The 25269-nt window shown below is 47.8% G+C and overlaps 1 protein-coding gene across 1 annotated transcript in view; it reads left to right on the forward strand.

The window, feature by feature from the left end:
* The window catches only part of CTNNBL1 (catenin beta like 1), a 108710-nt gene that overhangs the window by 47522 nt on the left and 35919 nt on the right, over positions 1-25269 (forward strand). The window contains exon 11 of the mRNA XM_087888922.1: positions 11301-11482. Coding sequence (XP_087745048.1) covers positions 11301-11482 — 182 coding nt within the window. The remainder of the gene's footprint in view (positions 1-11300; positions 11483-25269) is intronic.

The following is a 25269-nucleotide window of genomic DNA, read 5'->3' on the forward strand; positions in this document are numbered from 1 at the left end:
CAAAAAAACAACCCAGCTCAGAGAGGACCAAGAACTCCACAATCCTCCTCCCCCTCCCCCTCCCCTTTCTCTTCCTCTCCACCCACCCCACTCTCTTCTAGCACTGACGATGCTCCCTAGTTTGGTAGGGAAACGCCTGCAAGGAAACCACCAAGCTCAAGAGAGCAGCAAGGACCCCTCAGGGTAGAATCATGCGGCTGTTGTGGAAGGGAGCTGCCTGCTGCACTCATAGTTTATGGCAGGTGCTGAGATGGCAGGAACCCTGAATTGCCTCCTACATGCCCTCTCCCCCACCCCCCAAAAAATCCCCCTTTATTTCCACAGCCATTTGTGAAGGTGATTGACAAGTGCAGCTAGGAACCCACGGAGCTGATGTTGAGGTCGATGGGAGACCTCAGAGCCCCCAGACCCAAGACACAGCATGCACAAAAGCCCTCTTTTCCTCCCCCCTCCTGCCCTTGCTCTCAGCTTTCCTGAAGGGGAGGGGGCTCTGGGGAAAGGGGTCTGCCAGGGGAGAGCTCCCTTCCTGCAGAGCAAGGCTGGCTAATGCAGCAGCAGCGGCAGGGAGCTAAGTAAATAACCAGAAAGCATGGATTCTTTGGGAGAAGTGGGGGAGGCCTTGTGCTGAGTTTTCTTTAGGCTAATTAAAGCCCTTCTGCAGGGGGGGCGGGGGGGCAGAGGAGAGACCGTGCTTTCTTCTCCCATCTCTTTGTCCTTTTTCTCCTCTGGACTCCAGGCTGCTCTCCGGCCAGGCAGAGCTAATTAGCCGGAGTCCTTGAGCTGGGCAGGAGGGAGCCGGCATTCTGATTTTTCTCCCTGGGTTTTCCCATCCATCCCCGGCCTTCTCCTCTTCTGCCCACCCTCTGTCTCATCTCAGGGTTACGCCATGTGCCCGTTTCCTCCTCCATCTTGGCAAACACCAATTCGCCCCAGCCGACAATTCAGCAATTCCATTTAATTATTTAAAATCGTTTTAATCTTTTTTTCATTCCGCCTTTCATTTTGTCCCTTCTTTGGCCTCCTTTGTTTCATGATTTGTTCTACTATTTCTTCGATATTATTCCACTTGCGGCGAATTGGCTTGTGGTGAGTTGTCATAGACCCTCCTCAACGACAGTTCGTAGCCACAAGGCATGTATTTATGACCATTGCTGTGTCCTGGGCTGGCGACCCCCAAGGGGAGAGCCTTCTCTGTGGGGACACCCACCCTCTGGAATGAGCTACCCCCAGGGATACGACTGATCCTGGACCTCCGGACCTTCCGCTGGGCTCTGAAGACTCTTTTATTTCAGCAAGCCGGGCTGGCTTAAAAATCTTTTAATTGGTGAATTTTAGGGGTAAGGGGTTTTTAAATTGGGGGAAGCCAAAGATAAATTTAATTTTGTTTTATAGTATTTTAATGTTTATATTGTATGTTTTTTTAATTTTGGCTGTTCACCGCCCCAAGTCCTTCGGGAGAGGGGGAGGTATAAAAATTTAAAAAATAAATAAATAAATAAAATAAAATAAATGTGACCCTGTCAGGCCTGTCCCAGCTTGGGCATCTAGGAAAGAAAGACCCTCGACTCCATTTGTAGCTAGACTTCGTTCCTAAGAGCCAAGTGGTCACAGCACAAGCACAGCCGGATCTGAGGAATCCTGGGAGAGGGACCTGGGAGTCCTAGTGGGCCAATCCCTTAAACACGTGTGCGACAGCAGCCAAAAAAGCCAATGCAATTCCTGGGTTGTATAAACAAAGAAACAGAATCACATGAAATATTAGTCCTGCTTTCTAAAGCCTCAGTAAGGCCACGCCTGGAACACGGCATCCAGTTTTGATCACCACATTACAAAAAAGACGATTAAAGGCCTGGAAGCTAAAGCATATGAGGAAGGGCTGCAGGATTTGAGGATGGCCAGTCTAGAGAAAAGGAGGACTGGAGGGGACATGATAGCAGCATTCCAGTATTTGAAGGGCTGCCACAAAGAAGAGGAGGTCCACCTATTCTCCAAAGCAATCAAAGGCAGGACAAGAAACAACGGGTGGAAACCAATCAAGGAGAGAAGCAACCTGGAACTAAGGAGGAATTTCCTGACAGTGAGAACAATTAACCAGTGGAACAGCTTGTCCTCAGAAGTTGTGAGTGCTCCAACACTGGAAGTTTTTAAGAAGAAGTTAGACAACCATTTAACTGAAGTGGTTGTAGGGTTTCCTGCCTAAGAAGGGGGTTGGACTAGAAGACCTCCAAGGTCCCTTCCAACTCTTTTTCTGTATTTTGTATATGAAGAATGGTTGCAGGAACTGGGTATATCTAGTTTAATGAAAAGAAGGACTAGGTGGGGACATGATAGCAGTGTTCCGATATCTCAGGGGCTGCCCCAAAGAAGAGGGAGTCAAGTCATTCTCCAAAGCCCCTGAGGGTAGAACAAGAAGCAACGGGTGGAAACTCATCAAGGAGAGAAGCAACTAAGAACTAAGGAGAAATTTCCTGACAGTGAGGACAATTAACCAGTGGAACAGCTTGCCTCTAGAAGCTGTGAATGCTCCAACACTGGAGGTTTTTAAGAAGAGACTGGACAACCCTTTGTCTGAAGTGGTGTAGGGTCTCCTGCCTGGGCAGGGGGTTGGACTAGAAGACCTCCAAGGTCCCTTCCAGTTCTATTCTGATTGATTGATTGATTGAACCCGGTAACTTCCTCTTCTCCCAAGCCCTCCCCCCAGGGTCATCTTATGAGTGTCCAATAAGGTTCAGACTAGATTTCTATGGAGATTCTCAGCCATCCAGGTGATGGTTCTCCCAAAGGTGCATTTTCAGGAGGCAACTGGACTTCGGTTTTTCTTTGAAGGCGGTTTCGCTTCTCATCCAAGGAGCTTCTTCAGCTCTGACTGGATGGTGGGGAAGGGAAGGATTGATATGCAACTGTCTGCAATTAGTATAAATCCTTCCATTTCCCCCCCCCCCCATCCAGTCAGAGCTGAAGAAGCTTCTGGGTGAGAAGAGAAATGTCTTCAAAGACATTTGCCTTGATAGTACAGTGGTTTAGTGCACCCTGTCATTAACACAGCTGCCTGCAATTTCTGCTGGTTCGAATCTCACCAGGCTCAAGGTTGACTCAGCCTTCCATCCTTTCTAAGGTAGGTAAAATGAGGACCCGGATTGTGGGGGCAATAAGCTGACTTTGTATAAATATACAAAAGGATGAAGGCTATTGCTTAACGCATTGTAAGCTGCCCTGAGTCTCCGGAGAAGGGCGGCATATAAATCAAATTTTAAAAAAAACAAAAAAAAACCCAGAAAGTCCAGTTGCCTCTTGAAAAAGCACCTTTGGGCTGAAAGTAGGTGTTTTGGTAAGAGTCGGCGCCTCTTTGCTGGGCATTCGCATTCCGTCCCCCCTGCTACAAATAGTCTCCTCCTCTTCTATTTTTCCTCCTTCCATCCTTCCTCCTCCCCCTCCCCCCTCCACAAGCCCCCCTCCCTTTTAGCACTGATGATGTTACCTAGCTTGGGTCATGAAACATCTGCAAGGAAACCACCAAGGTCAGAGAGCACCAAGGACCTCACAATCTTCTCCTTCTTCTCTACCTTTTCTCTTTTTCTTCTTCCTCCTCCCACAAACCCCTCTCCCTTCTAGCACTTACGATGTTCCCCAATTGGATCATGAAACATCTGCAAGGAAACCACCACGCTCAGAGAGACCCAAGGACCCCACAGTTCATCCCTGAGCTACCAGTAGTCTCCTCTCCTTCTTCCACTCCTCCTTCCCTTCCTCCTCCTCCATTTCCCCTCCTCCTCTTTCTTCCTCTCTTCCTCCGTAAAGAGAGGAAGGCAGCCTCCATCTCTCCGCAGAGGATAACTCGGGAAACCTTTTCCTGCAGGAGGGAAGGTGCCGGCTGAGTTTTTAAATTCCGGCCATGTTTCTCAACTAACGGGGGAGGGGGAGGAGAAGCCTGGGGAGGGGGATTTCCTGCTGCGAAGCCATTAGCCGGGCTTTCTTTGACCTGTGCAGAGGCCTTTGCCGGCTGCCAGGCACCAGCCGAGACGCTGCCGGAAGGGCCAGCCGTACAAGACAAAAGACAAATGGATTTACGTGCAGGGCGGACGGCCCCTTGCCAGCAGCAGCCGCAGGAGGAGGAGGAGGAGCAGCCTCTGCGAAAGCTTTCACAAAAAGGACACAACAGGATAACTTGAGTTGGAAGGGAACTCAGAGGCCCTCTAGTCCAGCCCCCTGCTGAAGCAGGAAACCCTAGGCAGGGATTAACAACTGACAACAGTTCGTTTAGTAACCGTTCAAAGTTACAACGGCACTGAAGAAAGTGACTTCGGTCCCAAAGGTGCTTTTTCACAAGAAAAAGCACCTTTAGCAAGAGCCTTGGTAGTACAGTGGTCTAAGGCACCCTGTTATTAAGACCAGCTGCTTGCAATTACTGCAGGTTCGAATCTCGCCAAAGCGCAAGGTCGACTCAGCCTTCCATCCTTTCTAAGGTAGGTAAATTGAGGACCCAGTTTGTGGGGCAATAAGCTGACTTTGTATAAATATACAAAAAGTATGAAGGCTATTGCTTAACGCATTGTAAGCCGCCCTGAGTCTCCGGAGAAGGGCGGCATATAAATCAAATAAAAAAAAAAAAAAGCAAGTGGAGTTTCTGTTTTTTTCTTTGAAGATGTTTCGCTTCTCATCCAAGAAGCTTCTTCAGCTCTGACTGGATGGTGGGGAAGGGAAGGATTTATACTCCTTGCAGGCAGCTGCTCATTTGCATCCTTTTTAGAGGGTCGTTGAGGCCACTTGGAGGTTTACCTGTGTCCTCAGGGTCACCTGAGTGGTGCAAATAGATGTGACAACAACACAGTCCTTTGAGTAGTTCCAAGAAGGCTCCACACCCATTTGCACCACTCAGGTGACCCTGAGGACACAGGTAAACCTCCAAGTGGCCTCAACGACCCTCTAAAAGGATGCAAAGGACCAGCTGCCTGCAAGGAGTATAAATCCTTCCCTTCCCCACCATCCAGTCAGAGCTGAAGAAGCTTCTTGGATGAGAAGTGAAATGTCTTCAAAGAAAAACCAAGAAAGTTCAGTGGCCTCCTGAAAAAGCCCCTTTGGGACAACCCTGACCTGGATGACAGAGAAGCTCCACAGGCATTTAAGTGACTTATGACCGTTTTTCACACTTACGACCATTGCAGCTTCCCCACGGTCACGTAATCAAAATTCAGACCCTTGGCAACTGGCTCGTACGCTTGACGGTCGTAGTGTCCCAGGGCCGTGTGATCCGTTTTTGCGACCTTCTGATAAGCAGAGTCGATGGAGAAGCCAGATTCGCTTAACAAACGTTTCACTTAGCAACATAACACCTCCCCTCAACTTTTTACTTTTGCATGATCATAGAAACTATCCATTTCTTTAACAACAAAATCTTATCTCATCGGTAAAACCCTAAGTTTCATTTCTTTAACCCCACCTCAAGCACAAAGTCCAGAAGTGGTTTCCAGATAGAAATAAAGGTATTTGTAATTTTTTTTTGTCTTTAATCAAAACAGTCAATTTAGCCATCTCTGCTAACTCCATCAGTTTTTGCAGCCTGGGGTCATTTCTTTTCCCAAAGCAGCCTCCTTTGACAAGTGTCACATAAGGCAGAGAGCTTGGGTTACAACGATGGACCGTTTAACCACTTGTGGACTTCGATTCCCAGAATTCCTGAGCCAGCCACCATGGCTGGCTCAGGAATTCTGGGAGTCGAAGTCCACAGGTCTTAAAGGGACCATGGCTGCCCATCCCTTCTCTAAGTGATTAAGACGAACTGCCTGCCCTCCGGTAGAACAAATATTTCAAATAAAAAACCAACCTTGGACAGATCGGTCAAACATCTATCGATCCGTAAAAGCCCCGAACTTAAATTGCCATGAATATTCCAGGCGTCAGCTCCCCTTGCAGCTGCCTTGAGCTCTGATCAATATGCAATTGCTTCCTCTGAAGAAAAGAGGCTTTAATTGCAATTGCCCGGAGTGGTGGGTGCTCCATCACCAGAGGTTTTCAAGGAAAAGATGGGACAGCCGTTTACCCAGGGAGAGATGAAGACTCCTGCCGTGGGATGGGCAAGGGGGTGGACTAGAAGACCTCCAAGGTCCCTTCCTTCCCAGCCCTAGTTCCCAAGCTGGAACACCAACTTGGTTTTAGCCTTTTAACTCTTGTGATTTTTCAAGGTGGGGCAAGCAAGAAGAACAAAAGAACAGAGTTGAAAGGGAACTTGGAGGTCTTCTAGTCCACCCCCAAACCCCCTTTCTGTGTTTCTCTGTGTGTTGTGGGAGTGAATTGTCGTTCATCCCAGTTCCTCTGTTCAATGCACAGCCCTTCGGAGCACTGAAAAGCTAACTTGCTAAACGTACTTGGGATAAACGCGTGTCCACCATCCAACAAAACATTTAAAAAATAAAATAAAAATAGGTAAAGTATAAAATCGATACAGGTAGTCCTTGATGTACGACCACAATTGAGCCTAAAATTTATGTTGCTAAGTGAGACATTAAGTGAGTTTTGCCCCGTTTTACGACCATTCTCACCACAGCTGTTAAGCGAGCCACTGCGGTTGCTAAGTTAGTCACACGGTTGTTAAGTGAATCTGGCCTTCCCCATTGACTTTGCTCGCCAGAAGGTCGCAAAAGGGGATCACGTGACCCCCAGGGCACAGCAACCGGCATAAGTACATGCCAGTGGCCAAGCGTTTGAATTTTGATCACATGATCATGAGGCTGCTACGAAGGTCGTAAGTGTGAAAAACAGTCCTAAGTCACTTGTTTCACTGCCATTGTGACTTTCAGCGGTCACTAAATCATCATCATCATCATCATTTAACGATCCCATAATCCCTTGCAGGGTCGAGTCTGGGCAACTGAATGGAGCTAGCAGAGAGTTTTAATGGCCGGATGCCTTTCCTGTTGCCAGTACGGAGTTTCGTTCAGCAGATATATCCCCATCGTGCCCAGAGAGAGAAATATCTCCCTCTACCTAGGATTGAACTCCTGTTTGTGAGGCGAGTGCTCCACCTCTGGGCCCCCGCACCACTCTGAGTGGTCACTAAATGAATGGTTGTAAATTGAGGACTACCTGTAGTACCATCCCGGTCAAAATAGGTGCCGTTTCCTTGCGTGGAAAATGGACAGGAGACCTTGTGGATGGTCTGGAACCGCTCCTCCTTGTGTCCATCTCTTCGCCGCTTCTGCCCACTCCTATAGCGGCCACAGCCAGAGACACAAAGCCTTACTTGTGGGTCAATACAGGTGGTCCTCGACTTACGACCACAACGTCTCTTGCTAAGTGAAACGTGAGTTTTGCTCCATTTTACGACCTTTCTTACCACAATTGTTCAGTGGTTGTAAGTTATTAACATTTGTGAAGTGAATTTGGCTTCCCGCGGACTGCAACCATTATTAATACGAGTCAGTTTCCAGGTGTTTGAATTTTGATCACATGACACACACACACACACACACACACATCCAGGGATGCCACAACGGTCATAAGGGTGAAAATTGGCCCCAAGACACTTTTTGCAACTGTGTTGCAACTTCTGACGGTCACTAAATGAATAAGTCGAAGACTGTGTGTAAGGCTCCAGGGAGAGAGAATTTCCTTTTTCTGTTTTGAGAGATTCCTTGAACCTCCGGCCAGGAGGGGAAAACGGGACCCACATTGTGAAGGTGCATAAAAACCAGCACACCGGAGGCCAAAGTGCTTTCCCCCCGCCGCCCCCCCCCAGGCAGGAAAAAAGCAGCCATCATGAGGGGAATCGATAAGGGTTTTTTTTTCCAGAGGGTGGGCGGGAGTCCTTTGGCTGCTGGGCTCCTCCGGCTGGCTGACCTTTCCCGTCCATCTCCAGCCCAGCCGGAGGGCTGAGAAAGGCCAAGTCCACCGAGAGGCTCTGGGTGGACGGTTAGATTTGAACCGAGAGCAACTCTGACCCACCTTTCTTAGCCGGTGATGGGTTTGCGTGCCTGTCTTGCTTACTCGTTTTTATAACATTTGCAGGCTGCTCCGTCTCACCTCCATAGAAAAGATGATTTGTTCTCTAAAGAGCCAGACACAAAGAAGTGCATTGATTCAGTTGAGGGAAAAGCAGGAAACACTCTAAAAAGAGACATTATAAACAGGTTCCTCGGTCTTAGGGGTACCTCTTAGCGGGCTAGAAAAAGTAAATGAATTACTTTTTACGGATCCAGATACAACATATCTGGATCCGTTCCAGTCGGGCTTCAGGCCCGGGTACAGCACGGAAACGGCATTGGTCGTGTTGGTTGATGATCTCTGGAGGGCTCGGGACAGGGGGTGCTCCTCTGTCCTGGTCCTGTTAGATCTCTCAGCGGCTTTTGATACCATGGACCATGGTATCATGCTGCACCGGCTGGAAGAGTTGGGGGTGGGAGGCACTGTGTTGCAGTGGTTCTCCTCCTTCCTCTCTGACCGGTCGCAGTCTGTGTTGACAGGGGGGCAGAGGTCGACCCCAAGGCCCTCATATGCCGGGTGCCACAAGGGTCGGTCCTCTCGCCCCTCCTGTTCAACATTTATGTGAAGCCGCTGGGCGAGATCATCCGTGGTTTCGGGGTGAAGTACCACCAGTACGCTGATGACACCCAGCTGTACATCTCCACCCCAGACCACCCCAACGATGCCCTTGAAGTGATGTCCCAGTGCCTGGAGGCTGTACGGATCTGGATGGGGAGAAACGGGCTCAGGCTCAACCCATCCAAGACCGAGTGGCTGTGGCTTCCGACGTCCCGATATAGTCAGCTGGTGCCATCGCTGACTATTGGGGGCGAATCATTGACCCCCACGGAAAGGGTTCGCAACTTGGGCGTCCTCCTGGACTCACAGCTGTCTTTAGAAGAGCACTTGATGGCCGTGACCGGGAGGATTTTTCATCAGGTCTGCCTGATCCGCCAGTTGCGTCCCTTTCTAGATCGGGACTCCTTATGCACGGTCACTCATGCCCTCGTCACCTCCCGTCTGGACTATTGCAACGCTCTCTACATGGGGCTCCCCTTGAGGAGCACCCGGAGGCTCCAACTGGCGCAGAGTGCGGCCGCGCGGGTGGTAATGGGAACGTCATGGCGCTCCCATATAACACCTCTCCTGCGCGAGCTGCACTGGCTCCCGGTGGTCTTCCGGGTGCGCTTCAAGGTTTTGGTCACCACCTTTACAGCGCTCCATGGTTTAGGTTATTTACGGGACCGCCTGCTACCACCAATAGCCTCCCACCGGCCGGTACGCTCTCATAGAGAGAGACTCCTCCGGGTGCCGTCAGCCAAACAGTGTCGACTGGCGGCCCCCAGGGGGAGAGCCTTCTCTGTGGGGGCACCTACGATCTGGAACGAGCTCCCCCCGGAGATACGGAGGATCCCGGATCTGCGCACCTTCCGCCGTGCTGTGAAGACCTTTTTATTCCATCAGGCGGGCTTGGCCTAATCTCTTCCCTTTTTTAAATATGTAAATTTTAATCTGTTTTTAAATTATTGGGGGGTTTTAATCTGTCCGGGCCAAAATGATTTAATTTGATTTTATCTGGTTTTTAAATTTTGTGTATTTATGTATTTTATTGCTTGGCTGTTCACTGCCCTGAGTCCTTCGGGAGTAGGGCGGTATACAAATCAACTAAACTAAACTAAACTAAACTTACCAGGCATTAAACAGACTAGAGAATAGAAGGGAGGGGAGGGGAGGGAACGGAGCAGAATAATAGAATAGTGAATAAAAAACAGAATAGAACAGAGAGGACTAGAATAGCTAGTGAATAAAGAATAGACTAGTCCAGGGGTCTCCAACCTTGGCAACTTTAAGCCTGACAGACTTCAACTCCCAGAATTCCCCAGTCACCTTTGCGTGCTTGCTGCCTGGGGAATTCTGGGAGTTGAAGTCCGCCAGGATTAAAGTTTCCAAATTTGGAGATCCCTGGACTAGACGAATAGAATAGAAATGGAATGGAGGGGAAGGAGGGAAATAGAATAGAATAGAATAGAATAGAATAGAATAGAATAGAATAGAATAGAATAGAATAGAATAGAATAGAAACTCCAAATATTTATGTAGAGAAATGTTTGAGACAGTGTGACTTACTCATTTATACCGTACAAAGAAAATGAGATGCAATTCTGTATATCCAGATGCTTTTGCTGTTTTTGTTGAATAAGCTGTAGTCTAAAATCTACTGAAAGTTTTGATCCTGAAGTTAAAACGTTTCCCAATTGTTCAATCAGAATCAGGATCTCTGATTTCTTACCCCAGTCATTCTTTCCAATTTGCCTATAGATCGGATTGATCTATCAATAATGGCTATCGGTAACAAAAAAAACAGAATGCTGGGCTTTTTTGTCTCACAAAATTTAGTAATACCTTCTAATAATTTCTTTTTCTTCCATTCAGTCATTCTTGTAGATACGTCCCTGCGGTTTTCTTGGCAAATGGGTTGTTATTGCCTCCTTCCTAGGGCTGAGAGGGAATGACTGGCTGAAGTTCACTCAACTGGCTTTGTGCCTAAGGCAGGACTAGAACTCAGGGTCTATCAGTATATAGCTTGGTGCCTTAACCACACTCCTCCTCCTCTTCCTCCTCCTCCCTTCTACCACTGATGATGTTCCCTAGTTGGGTCATAAAACATCTGTAAGGAAGCCACTAAGCTCAGAGAGCAGCAAAGACTCCACAGTCCCTTCCCTTCTCCTTCTCCTCCCCGCCCCTCCTCCTCCTCTCTTAGCGTGCCCCTCTAGCACTGATGATGTTACTTAGTTCGGTCATGAAATGTCTACAAGAAAACAGCCAAGTTCAGAGAGCACTAAGAACCCCACAGAAGTAGGCCTTCTTCTCCTCTTCCTTCTCCTTCCCCTTCCCCTTCTCCTCCCCTTCCCCTCCTCCTCCTCCCCACTCCTCCTCCTCTCTTGATGATGTTATCAAGTTGGGTCATGCAATGTTTACAAGAAAACAACCAAGCTAAGAGAGCATCAAGGACCCCTCCACCACCGCCACTGCCCTTCTCCTCCTCCTCCTCCTCCTCCTCCTCCTCCTCCTCCTCCTCCTCCTCCTCCTCCTCCTCCTCCTCCTCCTCCTCCTAGCAAACACCTCTCCCTTCTAACATTGATGATGTTGGGTCATGAAATGTCTGCAAGAAAACAGCCAAGCACAGAGAGCATCAAGGAACCCATAGTCCTTCTCTGCCTCCCCCTCCTCCTCCTCCTCCTCCTCCTCCTCCTCCTCCTCCTCCTCCTCCTCCTCCTCCTCCTCCTCCTCCTCCTCCTCCAGCACAGCCCAGGCTCATGGGCCCAACTCTCCTTTCCCCTCAGAGAGAAGAAGATCTCCCGGAGCAGCGCCCTGAAGGTCTTGGACCACGCCATGATCGGGCCGGAGGGGGCCGACAACTGCCACAAATTTGTGGACATTCTGGGCCTCCGCACCATCTTCCCTCTCTTCATGAAGTCCCCGAAGAAGATCAAGAAGGTGGGAGCCTCCGAAAAAGAGCACGAAGGTAGGACTTCCTCCCCGCTCGCCCTTCCTTGCTTTCTTCCCGGGACAGGTGCCTTCCAAAGGAGGGCTTGGTCCAGCCACGCTCCCTCCTGCTTTCCTCCGCCGGGCAAAGCCAGCCAGCAAAGAAAACCGGGAGGCGTCCGGGCTCCTCCTGGTAGTTCCAACTCCCTCCCTGCTCGCTGGGAGGCTAATTAGCTCCGGCATCTGTGCCCGTGTGCCCGGCCTGTTTGAAGCTGTCTCTTTGATGCCAGCTCTTTGGAAAAGAGTAATGAGCCCACTGCAAATGTCACCTCCAAAGCAGTATTTTTGGCTCCCGGCACTGAAGTGTGACATGAACATCAGGCAGCGCAGACACAAATTGCTGGTGTTACGTTCTCCCTTTTCCTTCCGCTGAGTCCCCAGAGGTGGGTGGGGTGGGGGAACATCCAGGATTCCCGTCAGCCTGGTTTCAACGTGCTTCAGTCATGAGGAGTAGCGAGGCTGGCACGAAAGATGGAATAAGGACACCTCCCCGGACAGGGGTTTCCAGAAGCAGGCCAAGGTGTGTGGGATTCGTTGCCCCGGGAATGAAGCGGGACACAAACGATCCACCTAGAAAGTGTGCCACGGCTTCCTTTGTGCTCAAGAAACACACATGAAAGGTGAACAGAGGGAGAAAACGCCATGTGGGCTTCACGGAAGAGCCGTAGTGGAGCAATGGTTAGAGTGCAGTACTGCAGGCTACTTCTGCTGACTGCCGGCTACCTGCAATTTGGCAGTTCAAATCTCACCAGGCTCAAGGTTGACTCAGCCTTCCCGCCTTCCGAGGCGGGTAAAATGAGGACCCAGATTGTTGGGGGCAAATATGCTGACTCTGTAAACCGTTTAGAGAGGGCTGGAAAGCACTGTGAAGCAGTATATAAAGGGTATTGCTAGTTAGTCCTTCCTTCCTTCCATTTCCTTTCCTCCCTCTTCTCCTTTCTGTTCCATCCTTCTTCTGGTCTGTTCCTTCCTTCCTTCCTTCCTTCCTTCCTTCCTTCCTTCCTTCCTTCCTTCCCTCCCTCCCTCCCTCCCTCCCTCCCTCCCTCCCTCCCTCCATCCATCCATCCATTTCCTTTCTTCTATCTTGTCCTTTCTGTTCCATCCTTCTTGTCTATTCCTTCCTTCCTTCCTTCCTTCCTTCCTTCCTTCCTTCCTTCCTTCCTTCCTTCCTTCAGCCGTGGTGGCGCAGTGGTTAGAATGCAGTACTGCAGGCTCCTTTTGCTGACTGCTGGCTGCCTGCAATTTGGCAGTTTGAATCTCACCAGGCTCAAGGTTGATTCAGCCTTCCATCCTTCTAAGGTGGGTCAAATGAGGGCCCAGATAGTTGGGGGCAAGAGGCTGACTCTGTAAAACCGCTTAAGGGAGGGCTGTAAAGCCCTGTGAAGCAGTATAGAGGTCTAAGGGCTGTTGCTATTTCTGAAGTTGTGGTCCCTTCTGCTAAGAGTTGCTCTGTGTGGCGAATTTGTGACTGAGATTTGCAAGGAACGAAGCTAGCCTTGGTCGTCAGCATGCAAAAGTATTCCAGGGTAAATGTCCATGGAGATTCTCCATCATCCAGATCATGGTTGTCACGAAGGTGCTTTTCCAAAAGTCAGTATTTATAGTTTTATTCATTTATAATATGACGTATAAAGAGAAAAGAAAAAGCAAATATTAGGGAAATTAGGAAAGGAAAAAGGGAAGTGGATAGTGGGGAAAAGCAGGGGGGGGGAAGACATTGACTTCCGACTCCTTTGGTGCAGTAAAATAAGGCATTAAAATCTACCCTTGAAGACTTTTTCCTTTTTCCTAATAATAGAAACTAGCCAGTTCTATAACAACAAATCTATCTAATCGGTAAAACCCAAAATCAAATTTTCATTTTTTCCCCCACTTCAAGCACAAAGTCCAGACGCTGTTTCCAGTGAGGTGCTTTTCCAAAAGTCAATTGGACTTGGTTTTGGGTTTTTTTTTCTTTGAAAACGTTTCACTTCTCATCCAAGAAGCTAGAACTGAAGAAGCTTCTTGGATGAGAAGCGAAATGTTTTCAAAGTGGGGGGTGGGACTTCCAAGAAAATCCAGTTGTGAAAGAGAGACGTTGTGAGTCTCGAAGGCGGAAGAAAAATTCATCTCCTGTCAGGATTAATAGGAACTAGGCCTTAAGGAAAGAGAGTGCGCGAGCAGTTTGATAGAGAGTGGAAAGAATTATGCTGCTAATGACACAGCAATATGTGGAATTCGCTAATGAGAAAAAGTGTGTAGAAAGGATTCTTGGTGGAATGATGAAAGGAGGAAAAAATGTAGATGAGGGAGGAATGCATTCCACAGAATGAGCGCAGCCAAAAACAGAGACATCAGGTGAATACAGAGAGAAAGATCCTTGTTGTCGAAACAAAGTAAGGAATAAGATCAAAAGATGCAAACAAAATGCGGAACAGTTCTTGTGGAAATAAAAAAAAATACTTTGAAAGTAGGTAAAAAGAACTAAACAAAACATTTTCGGGGAAACAATGGAATTACAAATAAGAGATTAAAAACCCACGTTTGAAAGTAATGATGAAAAAAATACAGGTTTTTATGGGAATGAATATGATGTGGATAGAAGCGAAATGAAATGTTCAAGAGTGTCCAACTTCGGCAACTTTAAAACTTGCGGACTTCAACTCCCAGAATTCCCCAGGCAGCATTGAATTCTGAGAGTTGAAGTCTACAAGTCTTAGAGTTGCCAGAGTTGGAGACCCCTGCTCTAAATGTTAGTATTTAAAGGGGAAAAAGTGATGAAAATAATTATTTCTTTCTACTATGATTATAGTTTGCCTGGTGAACTTCACACAGATACAACCAAAGTATGCATGCAAAGCACACTAATATTAGAAATCAACATTTTAAAAAAAACCTGGTAGAAAAGCACTGTTTGCTTAGCCTCACAGCCAAATGCCAACTTCTGTTTTGGCCTGTTCTGGAAATACTTGTAGAGTAGGAACTATCTCTATCTCCCTGGAGAAGTAGAAATTTTCCGTAAAAAAAGAAAAGCCATGCAGAGGATTTATTAACAGAGTGGGAAGGGACCTTGTAGGTCATCTAGTCCAACCCCCCACCCAAGCAGGAGACCCTACACCATTTTTGACAGACGGCAGTTCAGCCCCTTCTTGAAAGCTTCCAGTGATGAAGTTTCCACAACTTCCGAAGGCAACTTCTGCTCCATGGGTTGATGGTTCTCCCTGTCAGAAAACTCTTCCTTATTTCTAGGTTGAATCTCTCCTTGGTCAGTTTCCATCCGTTATTCCTTGGATGGATGGAATTTGTTACTTGGCATCTCCCCTCCCCAAATCTGCAGGGGATGCTCTCCAAGTGGCCTGACTGCATGGACAGATCAATGTTGGCCAATTGTTGCCTTGTATATCGAAGTGCCGTGCTCCAAAACACTTTAAAGGGGTTAGCTAGCACTTCAGAATTAGTCCAGTGGTCTGTTGGCAAACAATGCAACTTCAGAAGTAGTCTGCTTGCAGGCGCCAGGCGGGCTGCCCCATTTGATGGATTGATTGATTAATTGATCAATCGATTTGAGTTTATATGCCACCTATATATCCCTATCCAAATCAACTCTGGGCGGCTCACAGCACGATAAAATCAGGAATATAAGAACAGCATAACAGGAACTGTTCCACGAACAAAAACGAAGAGAAACAGGAACTCAAATTAATTGAGAATCTTGCAGCAACTGTCCCTTCCCGGCTGCCTCCAAAGCCCGTTACCGGAACGTTGAAAGATTGGCTAGGCTGCAGGTGTAGACGGTGTATCTAGAGAAGGGCTGCCGTGGGAACGTTAGCTCACTTTACGCAGCAGTTTTACAACTTGCTTGATGAGTTTATGGAGGCTGCGTCCCCATCTGGTGGCTGGAAGAAAGGTGTTAATTCTTTTCTTACACAGAGGAAAAGGTAGCAAGAGCGAACGCAACAGGTACAGGGGGATTTATTTGCCGAGGGAAGGTATTTGGCAGATTTCCAGCTGAAAGTGTACCAAAGTGACAAGGAACAAGACGTTGAAATGTTTGCTCTTCGGCAGGTCATTGAGAAGGACGGGAAAGGGAGCAAGAGCAAGTGGATTTAGAGAAAGCACACGATAAAGCGAATAATGGGATAATTTGCATGTTCAAAGAAAAGATGGGATCTGAGCGAATGTGGCCTGAATTACGAAGGAGAGTTTAAAAAACAGGCCAGGCGCTCCGCTGGTCTGCAGAGAAGGAAGGACTATCACCAGGGTGCAAAACTAAGAAGGAAAAAGGAATCGGCTGAGAAGAAGGAGAAGGCTGGGTAAGGTCTGGCTGGACATGATAGCAATCCTCAAAAAGAATAAAACGAGAAGTTTAAAGAACAGAAGGCGATGTACAGGTAGTCCTTGATTTACAACAGTCATTTATTTCATTCACTCATTTAATGACCGTTCAAAGTTACAACCGCACTGAAAAAAGTCACTTAGGACCGTATTTCACACTTAGGACCATCGCAACAGCCCCACAGTCACAGGATTTACCCTTGGATGCTGGACAGCTGGCTCACATTTATGACGGTCGCAGCGTCCCGGGGTCACACGATCCCCTTTTTGCGTCCTTCTGACACGCAAAGTCAAGGAGGAAGCCAGACTGGCTTAAAGAACCCTGTTAGTAACGTAACATCTGCAGTGGTTCACTTAACAACCGTGGCAAGAAAGGTCGTAAAATGGGACAAAACTCACTTCACAAATGTTTTCACTTAGCAACATAAATGTTGGGCTCAATTGCGGTCGTAAGTCGAGGACTACCTCTATTAATCTACCAAGAGCCTTGGTAGTATAGGGGTTTAAGGCACCCTGTAATTAAGCTTGTTATTAAGACCAGCTGCCTGCAATTACTGCAGGGTTCGAATCTCGCCAGGCTCAAGGTTGACTCAGCCTTCCATCCTTTCTAAGGTAGGTGAAATGAGGACCCAGTTTGTGGGGGCAATAAGCTGACTTTGTATAAAATATACAAAAGGATGAAGGCTGTTGCTTAACGCATTGTAAGCCGCCCTGAGTCTCCGGAGAAGGGCGGCATATAAATCAAATTTAAAAAAAAAAAAATCATTTCATACTTTTCCGATTAGTGACCACGTTTTCATCAAAATTATTGTAACTCTTGTATTTCTGGATTGACTTCATTATTATTGGCCACCGTTCCATGGAAATGGAACTTTTATATTTGTTGAACTTTCCTGTGGCGAGTTGTCCCATTGTGGCCCAAAGCAGCGCCTGGGCCTCGAGTTCTGATTCCATGCTGAAATGTAGGGTAACCCTGAATATTGGTACATCCCAGATAGTTCCTCCCCAAACTCGGCCATGGTCAACAATGAGTGAAGTGAAGAGCAAGAAAGACGGCCAGGGGTCTGGGGGCTAAACGGTGCAACGAAGGGTTGAGAGGACTAGGCATGTCTAGCTGAATGAAGAAATGGACTCAGGGTGACACAATAGCCGTCTTCCAATATTGGAGGGGCTGCCACAGAGAAGAAGGGGTCAATTATTCTCCAAAGCCCCTGAAGGCAGGACGAGAAGCAACGGAGAGAAATGCAACCTGGAAAGAAGGGCAAATTTCCTGAAAGTGAAATCAAAAATGAAAAGCCTGGAGTTGTGGGCGCTGCATCACTGGAGGCTTTTAAGAAAAATTTACAGAAGAATAGGGGAGAACCGAGTTGGAACGGTTCATGGAAGTCTTCTAGTCCAGTGGTCACCAACAAGTGGTCCGCGGACCACTGGTGGCCCGTGAGAAAATTTTGGGGGTCCGCAGAAAAATTATTTGCATTTTTTTATATTGCACTAAATACTGTTTATGTTTTTTAAAAAAAAAATCATATTAGTGGTCCACGGGATTTAAAATTATGAATTTAGTGGTCCCTGAGGTCCGAAAGTTTGGTGACCCCTGTTCTAGTCCAAGCAGGAGGCCCTAGATCAGAGATCTTCACACTTGGCAGCTTTAAGACTTGTGGACTTCAGCTCCCAGAATTGAAGTCCACAAGTCTTAAAGCTGCCAAGTGTGAAGACCTCTGCCCTAGGTAGACCAGTCTGTATAGATTGGACAACCAGTTGACCAGGATGGAATCAGGCTCCTGCCTCGGACCGGGGGTTGGACTAGAAGACCTCCAAGGTCCCTTAAAGCTGTCTGATTCTAGAATTCCATCAGAGGCCTCTGCCCCCCTCCCACAGCCCCGAATCAACCACGACCTCCTTCCCTTTGTTTTTCCACTCTTTAGGAGTGTTTTGACTCTTCCAAGACAAAGAACCAAGCAAGCGGCAGTCTCTTTTATCTGCACGCGGAGCCATATCTGTGGGCACGTGAATCATTGCCCTAGCTCAGCTCCAGTGCGCATGCGTGCGCTGGCCAGCTGATTTTCGGCTGGCCCCACCCACGCCACCCTCCACTCCCAGGAGTCCCCACGTGGCCCCTTTTAGATGCCAGGTAAGTACAGGGCTCACATGGAGGCTCTGCGAGGGCGTTTTCGGCCTCTGGAGGGTCTCTAGGGGATGGGGAGGCCATTTTCACCCTCCCCAGGCTCCAAGAAAGCCTCTGGAGCCTGGGGAGTATGAAAAATGGGCCTATTGCGCCCACTGGTAACTTTTTTGCCGTCACGTGCCAAAAGCAGGCGGGATGGGGTGCAGGGGGGCATTGAATTATGGGTGTGGGCACGCGTGGGTGCGACACCCCCCCCCCCGCTTCACTACCCCCGCTTTTGGCACGTGATGGCAAAAAGGTTTAGCCACCTCTGATCTACCAGTTCCACCTCCAGCACTTTCCTGGCCTTCGTCCTCCACCTTCCGTACGACTTTCCATCCTCAGCTAGGAGCTTCGGAAAGCTTCACAAAAAATAAACCTTAAAATTCCTGCAAGACGACAGAACGTCAATAAAAAGACAGCCTCATCCGTACTACAGCCGGCTCCTTTCCCAGGACGCTGCGTGTTCTGCTTTAAAATCAGGCTAAGGGGTTTTTTTTTTTTGACGAAGGATGTGAAACACAAACCTGAATACCTAAAAAAAAAAAAAAAAAAACCCTGATGTATTTATTTATTTATTTTTTCTCTTGGCCCTTTTTCTCATTCTAATTAGCTCTGCGTTGTTTCTACGGCCAAGCAGGACAGCCCAGGGATAAGTTCTCATTTCCCCCCTTTAATTGCTCGTTTTAATGAGAGCAATTCTCCTGGTGCAGCCTCCAAGTAGCCCCCCAAGCTGTGTTTCCCCCCACCCCATCCCACCCCCGTCCGGCTGCCCAGGGATACCTTGTCACCTCCGCCATATGGCCTGCCCTGATTTATGGCCCTTTTGCAAAAGCTCTCGGCCCGTTTCAGCCGCTTTCGCTTCCAGCTCTTAGACCAGGAAATGGAAACCCATTGGGTGGGCTGCAAACGCAGGTAGTCTTCAACTTACGACCGCAATTGAGCCCCAAATGTCCATGGGTCAGCAAGAAGGTAGTTAGGGGAGTTTTGTCTCGTTTTGCCACCTTTCTCGCCCCAGTCGTTAAGCGAATCAATACAAGTCAGCAATCCGGATGTTAAATGAATCTGGTTTCTCCACTGATTTGGCTTGTCTGAAGGTCACAACGGTCCTCCAAAACCTTCCACTCACAGGTAATCCTCACCTTACGACCGCCATGGCTATGCAGGACAGTTGTTAAACTGCCAGATTTGCTGTAATGGTTTAAGTTAGGAACACGGTTGTTAAGTGAATCTGGCTTCTCCATTGACGGCTTGTCAGATGGTCGCAAAAGGGGATGATGTGATCTCAGAGACACTGTGGCTGTCATGAGTCAATGGCCAAGCGTCTGAATTTGGATCACGTGAGCACGGGGAGGCTGCAACGGTCGTAAGTGTGAGAAACTATCCTAAGTCCCTTCTTTTTCCAGTGCCGTTGTAACTTTGATCGGTCGCTAATCGAATGGTTGTAATTTAAGGACTGCCTGGATCTCACTCCTTCTCCAAAGAGAGATGTCTAAACTCAAGAGTGCCCCTTTTTTTCACTTCCATCCAAAGCACAGGTGTCAACTTGCAAAGCTTTCAAGTTGCCCTGAGCAGGAGGGAGGGAGAACTGACGTGCATTCCATACATTCTTCCTGACCGCAGTCAGAAGGAGGGTGTTAGGTTTCACAGCCAGCCAAAGTGGTTAATTGGAGAATGTGATTTATGACATGGCCAGAGAGGAGGGGAGAGACAGGGTCATAGGGGAACGTAAATCTACGCAGGATCAGTCCTAACTGCATCCGAGGATTGCCGGGCATCTTTTGGAAACTTGACAACAGACATTCCTTGAAATACGACCACTCAGTGAATGGCCATTCAAAATTCCAACAGACACCCCCCACCCCCGAAAAGTTATTCCCAGTGTTAAACTGTTCGCTCAGTGGCTGCTGCGTCTTGATGACTTGCTTGGTAGCTCAGGAGGCCCCCAGCTCTGAGCTGCCTCTGGGGTGGCTCTTTGTGGGGGCATCCAGGACCCCTTCAGGTGGGGCTCAAGGAAACTTTTGATTTGGACTCTGCCTAGGCAGATTTATTTTATTTATTTATTTGTCAAGCATATATAAGATAACAGATAAAACATAATTTGAATACATGAAAAGAATAAGAGTAAAAAGGGACATTAGGACAGGGACGGTACTCTGGTGCACTTATGCATGTCTTCTTTCCTTCCTTCCTTTGTCTCTCCCTCCTTTCCATTCTTCCTCTCTCTATTCTTCTTTCTTTCTTTCTTTCTTTCTTTCTTTCTTTCTTTCTTTCTTTCTTTCTTTCTTTCTCTTCCTGCCTTACTCCCTCCCTTCCATTCTTTCTTCCTCCTGCCCTCCCTCCCTCCCTTCCTTCCTCTTTGTCCCCCCTCCTTCTCATTCTTCCTTCCTCCCTCTTTTCTTCTTTCTTTCTTCCCTTCTTTCTCTTCCTTCTTTCCTCCCTCCCTGCATCTTCCCCTCCACCCTCCTTCTTCCCTCCCTCCCTCCTTTCCTTCCTTCCCTTCCAACAGGAGAGGAGAGATAACTCTCCACATAGATGTGACCCAGAGAGCAATCTGTCCCCACAACCCAACCAGAATCTTGCAAGAGGTGAAAGATTTGGGCGGCTGGATCGGCCTCTCCCCTTAAGACACGGGCGCTGGAGGCTTGCAACCTGGAAGCCCCGTGGAGATATTGGCCTCCGAGCCTCCCCCCTCCCTGCAATTCCAATTCTGTAGAACTCTAATGAGTCTTTGATTTCAGATTATCTTCTTTGTTTTTCAAAAAATAAACCTTGTTAAGGAATTGGGTCATAGGCAGGATATTACTAAGCAAAGTTAACTAAGCATTTTCAGAGGAAAAGTATGTAAGATTTGGATGGGCTAATAACCTTTTAATGTACACACTGCTTCCAGACATGGGGTCTTTGGCGTTATGGACTGTAAAAGCAGAACACATAAAACCAGAAGACATAAACTACTAAATTGCCATAGCGATGGCTGGGCTATCAGAGCAACCCAAAATCATGGACTGCACAGCCACCAACGGTGGCATTTTGGGATGGCCTCTTGTCAAGAGGCCAGCTGCCCTCGGAGGGGAATGGGAAGCTACCTTCAGACCCTACTCAAATGTTTGCCCCCATCATTGGTCATTGGTGACCCATGCACAAAGCTTTGTAGGCTACCGTCCCGCATCCAATAATGGAGACTAGCTGGACTCTTTTCTTGAGTTGGAAACAAGGCGGAACACACAGATGCCCAGTGATGACGTAGCTGGTGGCTGAGGCAACATCTGTGTAGATAAGGAGGTGGGAGGGTGGGTGGATGGATATTGTTGGATGAATGACAGACAGACAGACAGATGGATGGATTGTTGGTTGGATGGATATTGTTGGATGGAGGGATGGTAGGCCATTATTGGATGGATGGATGGATGGATGGATGGATGGATGGAAGGAAGGAAGAATGAAGGAAGATCATTATTGGATGGATGGTAGGTAGACCATTATCAATGATGGATATCATTATAGATGAAGGAAGGAAGAACATCAGATGGGTGGATGGATGGAAGAATGGAAGGAACATGGATGGATGGATAGAAGAATGGAAGGAACATTATTGGATGGATGGATGGATGGATGGAACATTATTGGATGGATGGATGGATGGATGGATGGAACATTGGATGGATGGGTGAGTGGATGGATGGATGGATGGATGGATGGATGGATGGATGGATGGAAGGAACATTGGATGGATGGATAGATGGAACATTATTGGATGGGTGAGTGGATGGATGGATGGATGGATGGATGGATGGAAGGAACATTGGATGGATGGATGGATGGAACATTATTGGATGGATGGATGGATGGATGGATGGATAGATGGAACATTATTGGATGGATGGGTGGATGGATGGATGGAAGGAACATTGGATGGATGGATGGATGATTATTGGATGGATGGATGGATGGATGGAACATTATTGGATGGGTGGGTGGGTGGGTGGATGGATGGATGGAAGGAACATTATTGGATGGATGGATGGAACATAATTGGATGGATGGATGGTAGACCATTATCAGATGGATGAATGCATGGATGCGTCCAATATCGATTCTTGGAACTGATGAAGCTTCTTGGGTGAGAAGTGAAACGCCCTCAAGGGAAAACTAAGTCCAGTCGCCTTGACAACCATGACCTGGATGACTGAGAATCTCCCTAGACATAAAGTCTCCCATAGACCTCGAATGCTTTGCCAGCCTAGGTTGTGCGCAGAGATTATTTCCTGCTCCTCCAAACTGTTTATCTGTTCCTGCTCATTTTCTCACTTAAGGAGATCTTGGTAAGAAATGAGCGTATTGCGCCAGGCAAGGCTTGTTCAGATGTTCCAAAATAAAAAATAAAAATTGGCGATTCTCCTCCTTATATGGATTTGGCACTTTCCATTCCTGGGAGCGACGTTTGTGGTTACCTCTGGCAGCGTGGTGGAGGTGTCCCTTTCTGTGGCGACTTGGGGGGGACCCAGAAGGTCTCTCTTTGGGTCGTGGGTCTCTTCTACACAGGCAAATGGCAGCCCTGAAGTTTCTGAAAATTCTGGTTCTAAATCCTTTGAACCAGAGGTCATTTTTGGACCAAAGCCTCTAAGAACAGCCTAAGAGTTTGAGAGTGGGATCCACTGGTGGGCTCCCCTTCACTGAAGATCCATTCGGGGCTGGATTAAATCGGTTTCCAGCTGTGAACCAGGGGTCAGATCCAGAAACCCACCTGGCCCCCATCCATACGGGCACCATCCCCTTGGGCTGCTCTGCGCTGGGGGATTTTAAGCAGGGCTGCCATCTGTGCTTATTAGAATCGTTCATTGAAATCTCTGGTTTTTAAAAGATGCCCTTCGTTCGATGTGCACCAGTGGAGGCTTTTTTTCTATTTCTTTGTTTGTTTGTTTTATACTGTTAAATAATTTAAACGTAAGTAGCTAAGAATGTGTATAGTTGGATTTCAGCAAAGGCTTTCTTCCAACTCTCCTACGACAGAGGAGCGGGCGTAGAGTTAAGGAGTCACAGAAACAGTCGGCTAAGTTCTCCTTCCATGAAGGACTTCCTGCTACACACCTCTGCACATCTTGAGCAGAAAAGATTCATAGATACAGATGAACAGAGTTGGAGGGGATCTTGTAGGTCATCTAGTCCAACCCCCCAGCCAAGCAGGAGACCCAATTCTGAGAGATGGCACTCCAGTCTCTTCTTGAAAGCTTCCAGTGATGAAGCTCCCACAACTTCTGAAGGGAACTTCTGTTCCATGGGTTGATTGCTCTCACTGTCAGAAAATTCCTCCTTATTTCCAGGTTGAATCTCTCCTTGTTCAGTCTCCATCCATTGTTCCTTTTCTGGCCTTCGTGTGCTTTGGGAAATAGCTTGACCCCCTCCTCCTCCCTGTGGCAGCCCCTCAAATCTTGGAAGATGCTCTCCTGTCTCCCCTGGTCCTTCTCTTCACTGGACTAGCCAGGCCCAGTTCCTGCAACCGTTCATTGTATGTTTTAGCCTCCAGTCCCCTCATCATCCTGGTTGCTCTTCTCTGCACTTTTTCTAGAGTCTCCACATCTTTTTTATAGTGTGGGGACCAAAACTGGATGCAGGATTCCAGGTGTGGCCTTACTAAGGCTTTATAGAGTGTTATTAGTACCTCCCTTGATCTGGATTGAATCCCTCTGTTCATGAAATTTAGGATTCCGTTGGCTTTTTTTGGCTGCCTCCGCACACTGCTGGCTCCTATTTAGCTGGTTGTCCACTAAGACTCCCTCTCACAGTTCCTGCTAGGTGTTAGGAATCTGTGGCCTGCCTCGGTGGCGCCTGGGGCCTCCCTGCGGTGCCCCACGGCTGAGATGGTTCATCTGTTCAGGAGTGCTTTTCCTCTGCGAGCAAGTCTTTGGAGTCCTGTCTTTGCTTTGCCCAGGATGAGACCCAGTCTGGCGTAGTTGTTAAGGTGCTGGCCTAGAAACCAGGAGACGGTGAGTTCTAGTCCTGCCTTAGGCAGGAAAGCAGGCTGGGTGCCTTTGGGTCAATCATCAGGAGGCTGGGAGCTCTAGTGCCAGCTTAGGCACGAAGGCCAGTTGTGTGAGTTGGGCCAATCACCAGGAGACGGTGAGTTCTAGTTCTGTCTCGGCCACAAAAGCCGGCTGGGTGACTTTGGGCCAGTCACGGGAAGTGATAGTCCCGCCTTAGGCATGAAAGCCATCTGGCTGATATTGGGCGATTCACCAGGAGACTGGGAGTTCTAGTCCTGCCTTAGGCAGAAAAGCCAGCTGGGTGACCTTGGGCCAGTCCCTTTCTCTCTTTCCAGCCCACCTCACAGGGTTGTTGTGGAGAAGGAAGAAGTATGAAATGTGTTTGCCACCTTGAATTACTTAAAAAGTAATAAGTGTGTGTGTGTGAGAGAGATAGAGAGAGAGATACTATGATGGATGATAGATAGATAGATAGATAGATAGGATTGGATAGAGAGAGAGAGATGATTAGAAAGATAGAGGTGATAGATAGATAGATAGATAGATAGATAGATAGATAGATAGATAGATAGATAGATAGATAGATAGATAGATAGATAGATAGATAGATAGATAGATAGATAGATAGATAGAACAGAAGGATGGATGGATGGATGGATGGATGGATGGATGGATGGATGGATGGATGGATGGATGGGTGGATGAGAGACACAGAGAGATTAGATAGATAGATAGATAGATAGATAGATAGATAGATAGATAGATAGATAGATAGATAGATAGATAGATAGATAGGACAGAGGGATAGATGGATGGATGGATGGATGAGAGACAGAGAGAGAGATTACATAGATAGATAGATAGATAGATAGATAGATAGATAGATAGATAGATAGATAGATAGATAGATAGATAGATAGATAGATAGATAGATAGATAGATAGATATACAGACGGACAGACAATGGCTGCCAGAGAGGGCAGATTCCTGGAAGGAGCTTGGCTACTTGTCTTCATGCTCTCCGGAGGACCCGTCAGGGAGTTTGCTGCTTCTCTTAGCCCCCCTTGTCAAATGCGGCCTGCCCTCCCCTTTCAGGCCCCTCACTTGGCCGATGCTGCAATTCGGATGCCACATTAGTTCATTTTGGGGCGCCTTCCCTGCCTTGCGAAATTTCAATGAAACTTTATGGAAAGGACCTAAAAGGCGTTTTTCTCTTGGAAGCTCTTGGGGGGGCGGGGGGTGCCAGGTGCCTGCCTCGCTTCAGCTTCTAGCTCCTGGGACCCCTTCACATTCTGGGGCGAAGAT

This window comes from Pantherophis guttatus, chromosome 3 (assembly GCF_059756535.1).
Source record: "Pantherophis guttatus breed Tessera chromosome 3, ASM5975653v1, whole genome shotgun sequence".
Lineage (NCBI taxonomy): Eukaryota > Metazoa > Chordata > Lepidosauria > Squamata > Colubridae > Pantherophis > Pantherophis guttatus.